The sequence below is a fragment of the Vulpes vulpes genome, chromosome 6 (genome assembly GCF_048418805.1).
Source record: "Vulpes vulpes isolate BD-2025 chromosome 6, VulVul3, whole genome shotgun sequence".
Classification (NCBI taxonomy): domain Eukaryota; kingdom Metazoa; phylum Chordata; class Mammalia; order Carnivora; family Canidae; genus Vulpes; species Vulpes vulpes.
The window spans coordinates 130,487,704-130,500,071 of record NC_132785.1 but is presented as its reverse complement, the minus strand read 5'-3'; the positions used below and the strand labels follow the sequence as shown (position 1 = coordinate 130,500,071).

General features: G+C 61.4%; 1 protein-coding gene across 1 annotated transcript in view; it reads left to right on the top strand.

Annotated features, from left to right (window-relative positions):
* Positions 1-265: 265 nt before the first annotated feature.
* AHNAK2 (AHNAK nucleoprotein 2) overlaps positions 266-12,368 on the top strand; it is a 31,812-nt gene continuing 19,709 nt past the window's right edge. Inside the window, exons 1-5 of the mRNA XM_072760488.1 lie at positions 266-303; positions 2,446-2,585; positions 10,801-10,859; positions 10,972-11,070; positions 11,647-11,751. Coding sequence (XP_072616589.1) covers positions 266-303; positions 2,446-2,585; positions 10,801-10,859; positions 10,972-11,070; positions 11,647-11,751 — 441 coding nt within the window. The remainder of the gene's footprint in view (positions 304-2,445; positions 2,586-10,800; positions 10,860-10,971; positions 11,071-11,646; positions 11,752-12,368) is intronic.

Genomic DNA, 12,368 nt, shown 5'->3' with positions numbered 1-12,368 from the left:
CTTGCCAGCCCCCGATTTCCTGTGGTGACGCTGAGCAGCAGCCCAGGGTGCAGGGGGCTTTGAGCGACGACTGCCTGTGAGGTGGGCATTGGCAGGCGTGTGCTGGACGGCCTGGATCTCAGGACCCTTGGTATGGCAGGTCAGCAGACACCCTGCAGCTGGCCCAGCACCACCTGGGGCAGGGGACCAGGCGGGTGGGGTCCTCGGTTGCTGAGGAAGGGGGCGGGGCCCTACACGGGGCCCCCTACCTGCAGGAGAGTCAGGTATGACCCCTGTGGGACTGGACACCAGCACAGGGGCAAGGTATGGAGGGCGGCCCCCTGACTCTTGGCCCTACAAGGTCACGGTGGCCTGGACCCAGAGCCCTGAGCCTCCGGCTTGAGTCCCTGCCCGCCCGGTGCCCCCGGCTGTCCCGCACATCTGCAGGTCCTGCTGGCACCCACCTCCCGTCTGCAGGGGCCTCACCCGGACACAGCGCTTGCCAAGGGCTGCGGGCAGCTGCCTGTGGGGAGGGAGTCCAGGGTCCGAGCTGGGAAAGCGCTTTGGGCAGAGCAAGCCGCATGTGCTCACAGGGAGTCTGGAGGGAGCTGGGTGCGGCAGGGGTGGGGGGTGAGGGGTGGCAATGTGGGGGCGGGGGGAGGGGGGAGCAGAGCACAGGGAGTTGGGGGGCGGGGGCAGGCCCAGCCACGCAGCGTGGGGCGACCTGGCCGCATCTCCCTCTGGCTGCCGAGGTGGGGGCCCATGTGCTCCAGGACCAGATGCCTGGGGGGCAGTGGGGTTCCCGAGGAGGGGGACGAGTGGCTCTGTGGGCTTGGGGTCCGGGGCTGGAGAGTGCGTGGCCCACTCTGAACCCGCAGCAGCCTCCTTCCGGCTGGGCTCAGCCCTGGCCTGGGGGCGATGAGAGAGCCGTGGGGTGCCAGGCAGTGTGGGGTGCCAGGCAGCGAGTTCCCAGGTGAGAACTGTCTGGGGCTGTGGGAGGGGTGAGGTCACCGCCAGCCGGCCTGGCCAGCTTTCCCGGCTCACTGTAAATAGAGTCATTTGTGACCGTTAAATTTTTAGAGAGGGGAGGCTGGGAGAGGCCTGGGTACAGCACCTCCTTCCTGGACTGGGGGCCCACCCTGGGCCTCTCGCCCACCCTGACCCAAGAGCACCCCTGGCCCCGGGACGGGCTAGAGCCTTCTGTGTACCTGGGATCCCCTTGAGCGGCCAGGTGCTTTCCCTTACTGTCACCCCCTCCGTGTCCCCATGGGCGGCTCGCTGCCCTCGGCTGTCCCCAGAGCCCCCAGTTAGTGGCTGCCTTGCCGATCGAGCCTGGGGTGGCGGGCAGGGGTGGGGTGAAGCCATCCCACCACCACCTCTCCAGGGCTGGGCCTGACCCCTCACTGCCCTGGACCCCCAGGCTGGGTCCCTCAGCTGGGCGGGCCTGCTCAGACCTGCTTGTTGGGTGCAGGTGCCAGCAGCCAGCTGAGCCCCACCCCGCAGGGCCCCGGGGCAGGGCGGGGCGGCTTCGGGATCCAGCAGGAGATCTGCTGATGGCACAGGCTGCGCGGTCCTGCCCAGGCCTGCCGGGGCTCCGGGAGCTGGAGGGGCCCAGGAGCCAGACTCTGCGTCCTCCCACCCGCCCCCTGGGCCCCTGGGCTGGGGGCTGGGTCCTGGGGGTCCCGGGAGGTGACAGGAGGTGGTAGGCCAGGCAGTTGGCGCTTCGGGGAGGGCGGAGCTGGGGTCTTCAGGCTCAGAGAGGCTGCGTCTCAGCTCCCCCTCAGGCCCCGGTGACGCGGGCGCGGGTCATACACGCGGGTTCCAGGGCCCTGCGGCGCCCAGCTCGTCGGAGGCCCCCGCTTTGGGCAGAGGCTGCTGCGGAGCTTTGGCTGAGGGGCTGCAAGGGTGAGGGGTGCACGCCGAGGGGCACGGGCAGACCGAAGGTCACTCACTGGCCCAGGCCGCGGCGAGCTCGGGCTCGTCCTGCTCCGGCCTCGGTGGTCTCTGCCGGGGAAGGGGCTGGCTGTGCCCTGGGCAGGGGTCTCGGCACAGCCTGACGTGCCGTGTCGCCCCGACGTCGCAGGTGGAGCAGGCGTTAGCACCCCGCGCGGGGCTCTCTTGGAAGGGCCTGGGTACCCCTCAGGCTGTGCCTTCCCTTCTCTGTGCCCCCAGCCTGGCCAGCTTCCAGCCTCTGTCCCTGCACGTACAGGGAAACTGAGGCACGGGGCCAACGAACAGCCTGGGGGGGTGGGGGGATCCTATCTGACATCTGCGGCTGCCTACCTGTCTACACAGCAGGACCGGACTGGACTGCGCTGGCGGGTGGTAGTGACTCAGACATCCCCAGGCGGGCGTTTCCTTTCCCAGTCAGCTGCTTGGGCTGGGGGGGGGGGGCACCCTGGGGGAGGGGCCTGGCCCGGCTCCGGGCCTGTGAGGGGGCCGCCCAGCCCCCTGGTGGGGCTCCAGGCCAGCGAGGAGGAGGCCAGAGGAGGAGGCCAGGGCGGGGCAGCGGAGCGGGGCTCTGGAGGGGAGGGACCCAGGAGGGCAGCGGAGGGAGCGCCAGCTGGGATCTTCACTCTGGGCAAGTTGGGAGGACATCGACCTGGGTAAGCCACTGCGGCTGTCTTCTGTACCTGCCCTGCCCCTGTCCCTGCCCCCTGCTCCCAGCCTCCAGCCCCCTTCCCGGGGTTCAGCCCTAGGGTACCTGCGCCCCTCACCACCCAGTAGGCCTGTGGGGGCCGGGTGGGGGCTCGGGCTGCGGGCTGAGCAGGGCTGTCATCTCCCAGAGCCCCTGCCCTGCCTCATCCCAAGCCCACGTTGGTGGGACGGGCCACCAGGTCGTGGTGGCCGAGGGCACCGACACAGCCATCGCCATCCCAGGGCAGGTCCCCAAGGTGGGACCATGTGGCCGGGGAGGATTCCTCAGGTGACGTCCACCATCCTTGTTTGGTGCACTGGGGACCCCGGGAGTTTGGGGCGGGCGCTTCCAGCGAGTGCAGGCTCCCCTGCAGCGGGGCAGGTGGGCAGCGGTGGGCAGGACCTCCAGGGTACCGGCCTTTCAGCTCAGAGAGAGAAACAGGCTCAGGCCCACTCCCCTCCTGGCTGCTGGGCCCTCTGGAGTCGGAGGCCGGCGTGCCTGCCTCGGTTTCTCCAGGTTCAGAAGGACCCTCCCAGCCCCACAGCTCGGCGGCACCCTCAGGCCCGTGGACTTGCCCCTTCCCAGGAGAGCTGCCCTGCGCCTCCTCTTTCTTTCCCCATCTACTCTCTGCACTGGCACTTATTATGCACCTACTGTGTGCAGGGCTCTGAGTGTTGGGGACCAGAGAGGAAGGGGGGCAGTGGCCAGGCTTGGACTGAGAGTGGCCGGGGTGGAAGAGCGAGGTGCCGGGGCTGGGGAGGCTGCTGGTGTGCAGCACAGTTTGGAAGGTCTGGGCCCAGGCAGCGGTGGGAGGGCTGTGCACGGTCTGGGGGCGCTGCAGGGTGACACGAAAGTCCTGGAAAGTCCTGGCTGCAGCCGGGCAGCAGCGGGAGGGGTGTGGCTGCGGGTGGGTGCCAGCCCTCACTCCCAGGCCCAGCCGGCCAGGCGAGGGCCAGGCGAGGGCCTTGGGGGCAGAAGCGGGAGCCGAGCTGGCCTCCCCACGCAGTTACCTTGGGAGGGCCTCGCTGCCGGCTGTTGCTGTGGGAAGGCTGAAGGTCTCATGACCAGTCAGCCGAGCCCAGCACTTTCCTCGCGCAGTTCCAGGCTGGGGTGAGGCCTGAGCGTGCCGTGCGCCTGTGTGGGCACTGGGCTCCAGGCCCAAGGGTGAGCCTGCCTCGTGGGGTCCTGCCCCCGCGGCTCCCTGGGTGGCTGGGGGACTGTGCGCTGTGCTCGGGGAGGGTCCCAGGCCCGGCACACACGCCCACGCTGGATCTCTGAGGCCACGGCCGGTCCCGGTTGCAGCTCCCCTTCCTGCCAGTGTCCTCGTTCCCAGGCCCACCACTGCCCTGGCGACATGCAAATGCGCCCACTGTCCCTGGCCCCTCTGGAGGGCGGCCAGTCTCCATGCAAACTGGGCTTTTGTTAAGCACACTTGCCGCTGAGAACCCCCACTTGGGGGGCTGCCTGGAGAGTCCCGGGCTCGCCCCAAGTATTAGAGTCATTATTTCATGTGGCTGCTGAGCCGAGTCCCCATGGGGCCCGTCTGTGGGGCCCGGGTCAGGCCGACGGACGCTGCCCCTGCACTCACGGCCGAGGGGGGCCCTCGGGTCACAGGGCCCGGCAGGACGATGCTCTGGGGGTTCCTGGGGTGCCTCGGCCTCCCGCCCCGGGGTGCAGGTCCGAGGCCGGCAGGCCCCTGGCAGCTCTGCCCCGCAGCAGGCAGGATTTCCTCCTTCCTGTTTGTGTGACCCTGGGCCAGGCTGGGGCCAGCTGGTGGCTCTGAGGGGCGCCCAGGGACCCAGGGCTTAACCCCGCAGCCCCACCTTCCAGCCGGTGGCCTCGGGCTGGGCCCGCCCCCTCCAGGGCCTGCTCCTCACCCCCCAGTGGCTGCGGGTGCGGCTGCGGCTGCGGGTGTGGGTGCGGGTGTGGGCAGTGCAGCTGGCCCGCGGGAGCAGGGCAGTGGGCTTCTGGGCCTGCCTGGGTCCCCAGGATCCCGGTGCGGGCGTGCACCCACTTCCACGCCGCCGCCCCCTGCGCCCTGGTCTTCGATGCCTACGAGACACCCCGGGGTCGATCTGGAGGTGCAGCTTCCCAGGGCCGGGGATCCCTGCCCTGCCCGGAGCCTTCCCTGCGGTGGGCCCCCTCCCCCGGCCCGGCCGCTGGCTGGAGGCCCTGCCCGGGGGTCCTGTCCCGGGCCTGTGGGACTCCGCCCCCCGCCTCTCCGGGTCGCCTGCCCGGAGAGGGGGGAGAGGGCGGCCACCAGGATCTTGTTTTGTTGTCTGACTCACAGAAAGGGCTGCGGCCGCGGAGGCGCTGGGCGGCGGTGAGCTTGGCAGCCTCCCCAAGCCCCTGGCCCCTCCCCGGGGCACACCCTCCTCTAGCCCCTGTGGGTCCCCTATGCCGCCTCCGTGGGACTCAGCCAGCCCCTGTGCCCCGCCCCAGGTGGCCGCCCTGGGCAAGCGGCTCCCCCCTCTTCCAGGCTGGGCATTCTCATTCCTCGTTGCTAACACACGGCGACCCCCCGGGGCTGGGGGTAAGGGCCTGGGGGGGCCTGGGTGGTAAACTGAGGCCGGAGAGTAGGGCCGGCCGCCGTCAGCGTCGGCTGCTGTGCGGGGGCAGCAGGCTCGTGGAGAAGAGGCGAGGCCGGGAGTCAGAGGCAGGGCTGTCCCCACTCTGTGTCCCCACCCTGTGCCCCCGCCCTGGCAGGCCCTCTGGTTCTCCTGGGCGCACGCAGCAGCCCTCAGATGCCCACTGGGAAATCAGGGCCCGGAGGAGGGACGGGCTTGCTCAGGGCCACACAGCAGCTTGGCCAGAGTGCAGTAGCCCAACCCGCGCTCCTGCAGGGACTGGGCCCCCATGTGCTCCACAGGGACAAGGACCTGCCCGGTCCCCGAAGTGGGGTGCCCACCCCACGGGGCTGGCTGGGGCACCCGTGGGGTTGGCAGGGGGCACTTGTCCCCCTGGTCCCCGGCAGTGTGGGCGTCTGGAGAAGGGGTGTCCCCAGCCCCAGGCAGGCATGCCAGGGTGTCCCCAGCGCTGTCTCTTCCTGGAATGCGTAGTACGGTCCCGGGGGTGGGGGGGCTGGAGTCGTGTTGCTGGAAAGGCCGTGAATACGGCTTTCATTGTTCAACCACGACACAACCATGGAGAGTCCACTTCTCCTTGTGCGGCGTTGGCACGGCGCTCCTCTGCACGTGGGTCCTGCCCGTCTGAAGGTTCAAATCTGTGGCCGTGAAGTCTGTCATTTCCTCATTTCAGTTTCATGGAGAATTTTTTAAAGTCTCTCTTGAGAAGGAGGGCAAGTTGTAAGTGTGTGGCTTGAGGCATTTTCCCCAGGTGGCCACACGCGTGTCCCCGGGACAAGGCGCAGCCCCTCCACTCCCTGAGGGTCTGTGCCTGCAGCTGAGCTGGCTGAGAGAGAGAGAGAGAGAGAGCGAGCAGGCAGGAGTGGGGGGAAGGGCAGAGGGAGAAAGAATCCCAAGGAGACTCCCCGCTGAGCGCGGAGCCTGAGGAAGGGATCGATCCCATGACCCTGAGATCGTGAGCTGAGCCAAAACCAAGAGTCGGTGCTTGACCGACTGCGCCCTCCAGTCTTGCCCGTTTTTCTACTGGGTTGTCTGTCTTTTCCTTCTGGTCTGCAAGAATCCTCCGTGCGTCCTGGGGAGGAGGCCTTGGTTCCGCCAGCGCGCTGCACGTCTCCGCCCGGTCCGTGGCCTGACGGCTGGCTCCCTCGCGGGGTCTTCTGGGGAGCGGAGGCTCTTCGCCGTGACCTAGACCACTTTCTCAGCCATACCCCGTGGGCCTAGCGCCTTCCCTGTGCTGCTTAGGATTTGTTTCCCTTCCCCCAAAGTCATTCCTATTTATCTGCTGGAAGCTTTACCGTGAGACCTTCTGCTCGGGTTCTACAGCCCACATGGAATCTCTACTTTCTGGGGCTGCCATAATGTTGAGATTAACGTTTTTCCCGGGGATAGCCAACGGCCCCACGCGGGCGACGGAAAAGACCGTCCATTTCCCGCAGCTTTGCATCTGTGAGATTGGTTCTGGGGTCCTTGTTCTGTTCTGTTGGTTTTAATTGGCGTTTTCCTGCCTGGCTAAGGAAGTTGACCGTCTTTTCTCGTGGGCATCGGTACAGCTTCTTTTGTCAAGGGTCTGTTCAGAGCTTTCGCCCATATTTAACTGAGGTGGGGTTGTTTTTGTTTGGTGTTTTTGTACTGATTTGTCAGAGTTTATCTGGATGCAAGTCCTTTGTCAGATCTACACGTTGCCTTTGCATCTCCTTAAGAATGGCTTTCAAGACCGGACGTACTTAATTATGATGAAATATAATTTATCGCATTTTCTTTTGTGAGTCACACCTTTGGTGTTCTAAGAAAACATTGCCTCCCCAGGGTGGCACAGAATGTCCAGTGTTTTCCTCTGGAAGGTTTATAGTTTTAGGTTTTACATTTAGCTCTATGATTCATTTTGAATTCATTTTTATGTGTTATGTAAGAGTCCAGGTTTTTTGTTTTGTTTTGTTTTGTTTTCCAAACACACATCCAGTTGTCCCAGCACCATTGTTGCAAAGACTGTGATTTTCCTATTGAAATAACCTGGCCGCTTTGTCAAAAATCAATCGACCAATTCTGGACTTTCTATTCTGTTTCATTGATCTTTCATAGTTATATCAGACTGTGTTGATTCCACCGGGCGTGATTCAAATTGTCTTTTTTTTTTAAACTTTATTTTTTTTATTTTTTATTTATTTATGATAGTCACAGAGAGAGAGAGAGAGAGAGAGAGAGAGAGGCAGAGACACAGGCAGAGGGAGAAGCAGGCTCCATGTAAGGAGCCTGACGTGGGACTTGATACCGGGTCTCCAGGATAGTGCCCTGGGCCAAAGGCAGTCGCTAAACCACTGCGCCACCCAGGGATCCCTCAAATTGTCTTAAACTTAGTGAAACATTTTATTTATTTCACTTTTTTAAAAGATTTATTTGTTTTTGAGGGAAAGAAATGGAGTGCATGAGCGGGAAGGGGGAGAGAGCCAGAGGGAAGGAGAGACTCTCAAGCAGACTCCCCGTTGAGCACAGAGCTGAGATCGCAACCTGAGCTGAAACGAAAAGTCGGATGCTCAAACCACTCTGCTCCCCAGCCCCCCCTTTCCCCCTAAACTTACTGAGACATTTTCAATGACACATAGTCATTTCTTTTTTTTTTTTAAATTTTTTAAAGGTATTTTTTATTTATTTATGATAGTCACAGAGAGAGAGAGAGAGAGAGAGGCAGAGACACAGGCAGAGGGAGAAGCAGGCTCCATGCACTGGGAGCCCGATGTGGGATTTGATCCTGGGTCTCCAGGACTGCGCCCTGGGCCAAAGGCAGGTGCCAAACCGCTGTGCCACCCAGGGATCCCCACATAGTCATTTCGGCACATAGTCTATCTTGGTGAATGTCCCACGTGCACATAGGAGGGAGGTGTATTTTGTTGTCCGAAGGTGGAGTGGTCTCCTAGCGCCAGTGTGGTCTCACCGGTTCACAGGTGGTTCACCTGTTGTTACGTGTCCTGTTTTGTACCCAGAGGAGGACTAGGATCTCCTGTCCAAATTGTGGATTTAAGTGTCCTGTCAGGGTTGCCAGTTTTCTCTTCTGTGTTTATACCCTCTGTTATTAGGTGTATACAGACATTATTAAGTTCATTGGTTTTTTTTTCTTTTGAAGAATTATTCCCTTTTTAAAAAGATTTATTTTTTTATTTGAGAGCGAGAGCGTGAGTAGTGGGAAGGGGCGGAGGGAGAGGGAGAGAGAAACCGAAGCAGACTGTGCTCAATGTGGAACCTGAGATTGTGACCGAAGCCGAAACCAAGAGTCAGACGCTTAACCGACTGAGCCCCCCGGGGCCCCTCTACTTTCATTGTTATGACATGTGAGGATAGTAAGTGCATCGTGTATGTTTTTCTTTCCTTTCACTTTTTAGCCGATCTAAAGCTTGATGTTTATAACCCAGTGCTTGTAAATAGCATATGGATAGGTCTTGCTTTTTTTTTTTTAATAAATAAGATTTTTTTAATTTATTCATAAGACACAGAGAGAGAGAGAGGCAGAGACACAAGCAGAGGGAGAAGCAGGCTCCATGCAGGGAGCCCGACGTGGGTCTCGATCGGGGGACCCCGGGATCCCGCCCCGGGCTGAAGGCAGGCGCTAAACCGCTGAGCCACCCAGGCGTCCCAGGTCTTGCTATTTTAAATCTCCTCTGACAATCTCTACCTTTTGGTTAGAATTATTAAGTCCCTTTATAGTTAATGTGATTGTCCGTGTGGTTGGTTGAAATCCCACCGTCTTGCTAATGGCTTCCTATTTCATCCTTGCTCCGTTCCCCCTTCTTCCTTACTATATTTTGGGATTGACTAAATACATTTACGCATATCTAACTACGCAGTAATATATGTTATACATATACCCACACACTCATTGTAGGTATTTATAGATAACGTAGTTTTAGGATTCCATCTCATTTCCACTTCTGGCATATTAGCGACGCGTCTTCGGTAATGCCTCCTTTGTGGCTCATATGGTGTATTCTGTACCCGTCGCTGTGCACTGGCCTCGTGTATAACGTGAGAACCTTAGAACTCACCAGGAACTGCCATTCCCCATCCCCATCCCCATCCTTCAAGCTACAGTTGTCATTTGCTTCACGTCTACATGTGGTCAATTTCACATTTTGTCGTTTTCATTTTGTGCGATTATATTTTTCTTTTTTTTTTTAAGATTTTTAAATTTTATTTATTCATGACAGACACAGAGAGAGAGAGAGAGAGAGACAGAGAGACAGAGAGAGAGGCAGAGACACAGGCAGAGGGAGAAGCAGGCTCCATGCAGGGAGCCCGACGTGGGACTCGATCCCGGGCCTCCAGGATCACGCCCCGAGCTGAAGGCGGCGCTAAACCGCTGGGCCACCGGGGCTGCCCAGATTATGTTTTTCTTTCACGGCGCAGTGGAGGGATCACTTACACGCCATAAACCCTCCCCCCAGTTGTGAATGTACAATTCAATCGTTTTTAGTAACTTTATGGAGTTGTCCGACCATCACCACGATCCGTTCTGGGACGTTTCCGCCCCAGACTCTCGTGAGCCTGTTTACGGTCCACGCCTGTGTCCACGCATAGCCCTAGTAATGTTGACTTCCTTCTGGCAAAGTACAGAAATTTCAATCCAGCGTGTGCGCAGTCCCCCGCCCCCTCCCGTGGTGGCCACATATGGACCGCATCTGTATATGCTGCGATTCCCACGAGACGGCCCCGGATGAGCGCCTCTCGTCTGGGGAGTGGACAGACTGGCCTGTGCACTAACCCCGCCTGCTGGTCTGGGGAGTTGAGGCTGTTGCTGTGCTCACGTGGCTCCTCTGCCCCAGCTCACGTGGCCTGCAAAGCCTAGACTAGTCACTGTCTGGGCTTCTAGAGAAAAGTTGCCCAACCCCTGCTTCCTACAACCTCGTGCCTATTTTTTTTTTTTTTTAAGATTTTAATTATTTATTCATGAGACACACAGAGAGGCAGAGACACAGGCAGAGGGAGAAGCAGGCTCCCTCAACGGGGGACTCGATCCCGGGACCTGGGATCACGCCCTGGGCTGAAGGCAGATGCTCAACCGCTGAGCCACCCGGGCGTCCCGTCGACTCCAGGATATCCATGTAGCCTGTTACAGCTTCTCTTCCTCAATGACAACCTCCCTTCCCTGAGCGGTGGTATTTTCCACCTACAGCAGTTGCCGTGAAGTGTGCGCAGCCCCCCTCCGTGGGCATTCAGAGAGCTCCCGGGAGTTCTGTTCCCGGGTATGCATCACAGGCTCTTGGCGTGTCCTGTAACTTTTGGTTGAGTGCTGGACACTGTGGGTGAGATACCGCAGCCGCCGCGGACTCTGGCCGCCCCAGGGCTGTCATCGTTGTTACCCTGGGTTTGTTAGCGACCTCCTTGGCCTCCATCTGTGAAGTCCACTTTGTGCGGGCTCACTGCCATCTGGCCTCACGTCACAACCTCCCCACCCCTGCATGTGCTCTCAGACCCAGGGTCCAGGATGGGGCAACACGGGCACAAACACAGTGCACGGCCTCGCCCGGGCCCCGTCCCCTGTCCCCCCGGGGTCCACCATCTGGTCTCCCCACCTGCAAGGCTCCACTGACTCATCCTCTCTCTTTGCAGTGTCTGGCCGGCAGCTGCAGCCCGAGGAGCCAGATGCAGAAACGGAAGAGGACCAGTCTGTAAGCGAGGCCCCGGGAGCATGCACGCCCTCGCCACTCAGCCCCCAGCCTCTCCTGGGCCCTGGGCAGAGCCCAGGTGGCTGAGGGTTACCTGGTTTTTGTCTCCCACCAGGTGACGGAAGGACCCGTGGACGAGATCATTCGGCCACGCCCACAGGGGTCCTCACCTGTGTATGAATACGCCGCTGAGGGTGCCAGCTTTGGACTCCCGGTAAGGCTGCTGGACAGGGACCCCCAGGCTGAGGGACAGGCAGCTGGGGCCATGGGCAGCCGCGCCTCCTTCATCAACCCCCCATTTGTGCAGCCACGCTGCCCTGCCTGCTGCCCACTGGGCCACAGTTATACCCCTCCCGCCATCCTCTCTGACCCCTCCGTCCCCCAGGACCCCTCCGATCAGCGGGCCAAGACACAGCTGAGGTAGTGCACGCGTGTGGGAGAGAGGCTCGGTGCTCTGGATGTGTGCGAACACACGTGTCTCTGGAGACGAGGCCGGGGGTGGGGGGGGGGGCGGGCCGGGCATGGGAGCTGGTGAATTTACTAAAGGACTTGTTCTTGCCGTGTTTCCTTCTTACCCTGCACACAAAACCCCAGTTCCTGTGGGGTTTCCCTGGGCGTGGGTGCGGGGCCCAAGGCTGGGCCCTGCAGGAAGCAGCAGGACCGAGAGTCACCGAGCCCCCTTCCCATGAGACCAGCGCCCTGTGCACACAGCACTGCTCTGGGGCCTCCTGGCCTCCTGAGTCCTTCCCTGGGCCGGGCAGGGGGTGACCTCTGGCATCTGTGGCCGCAGGACACACCGAGCAGGCGGGCTTCCTCGAGCTCTGGAGGACGGAGATCCTGGTGGAAGCGAGACTCAGGGGACTCACGGACATTCTCCAGGATGAGTCGTAGGCAGGTGGGTGAGGCAGTGCCTGAGGGTCAGGGAGCTGGGGTCTCTGCAGGGGCCCCTGGAACCCAGACCCCCGGCTGGGCAGACCCAGGCACACAGACCTCAGTGTTCTTGGCTCTACAATGGGCAAAGTGCTGCCCACTTCCTACACAAAGCATGGAAGGTGCTAGATTCTGGGGCCTCCCGGTGAGGAGGGTGCCCTGCCCCGAGGCAGCCTGTGCTGTCATCGGTGGCTCCCTCAGTTCTAAAGCTCTGCTGGACCCAAAGCGCCTGGGGTCAGGCTGGTCGCACCGTCTGCTGCGTCAGACTTGCACTCGTGACCCTTGCACTCGTGACCCTCCTGTGTTTGAACACCAGCCTCCTTGCGTGCCGTTGACGCTCGGAGTGCGTGTGAAGAATGAGCAAGCCTTTGGCCGCTGAAGGCCCCCTGTTTGCTCACCAAGCCTGCTGGGCCCGGACTCGACTCCCTAGTGCTGGCAGGAGGGGTGCTGCTCCCAAGGGACGTGGCCGGCAGCTGGCTCTCCTCCAGCACGTGGACGCAGCAGCCTGGGCCCTGGCTGGGGGCTCCCACTCATGCCCTGTGTCCCCCGGATGATGGGCGGGACTCTGGGGTCCCCGTGCTC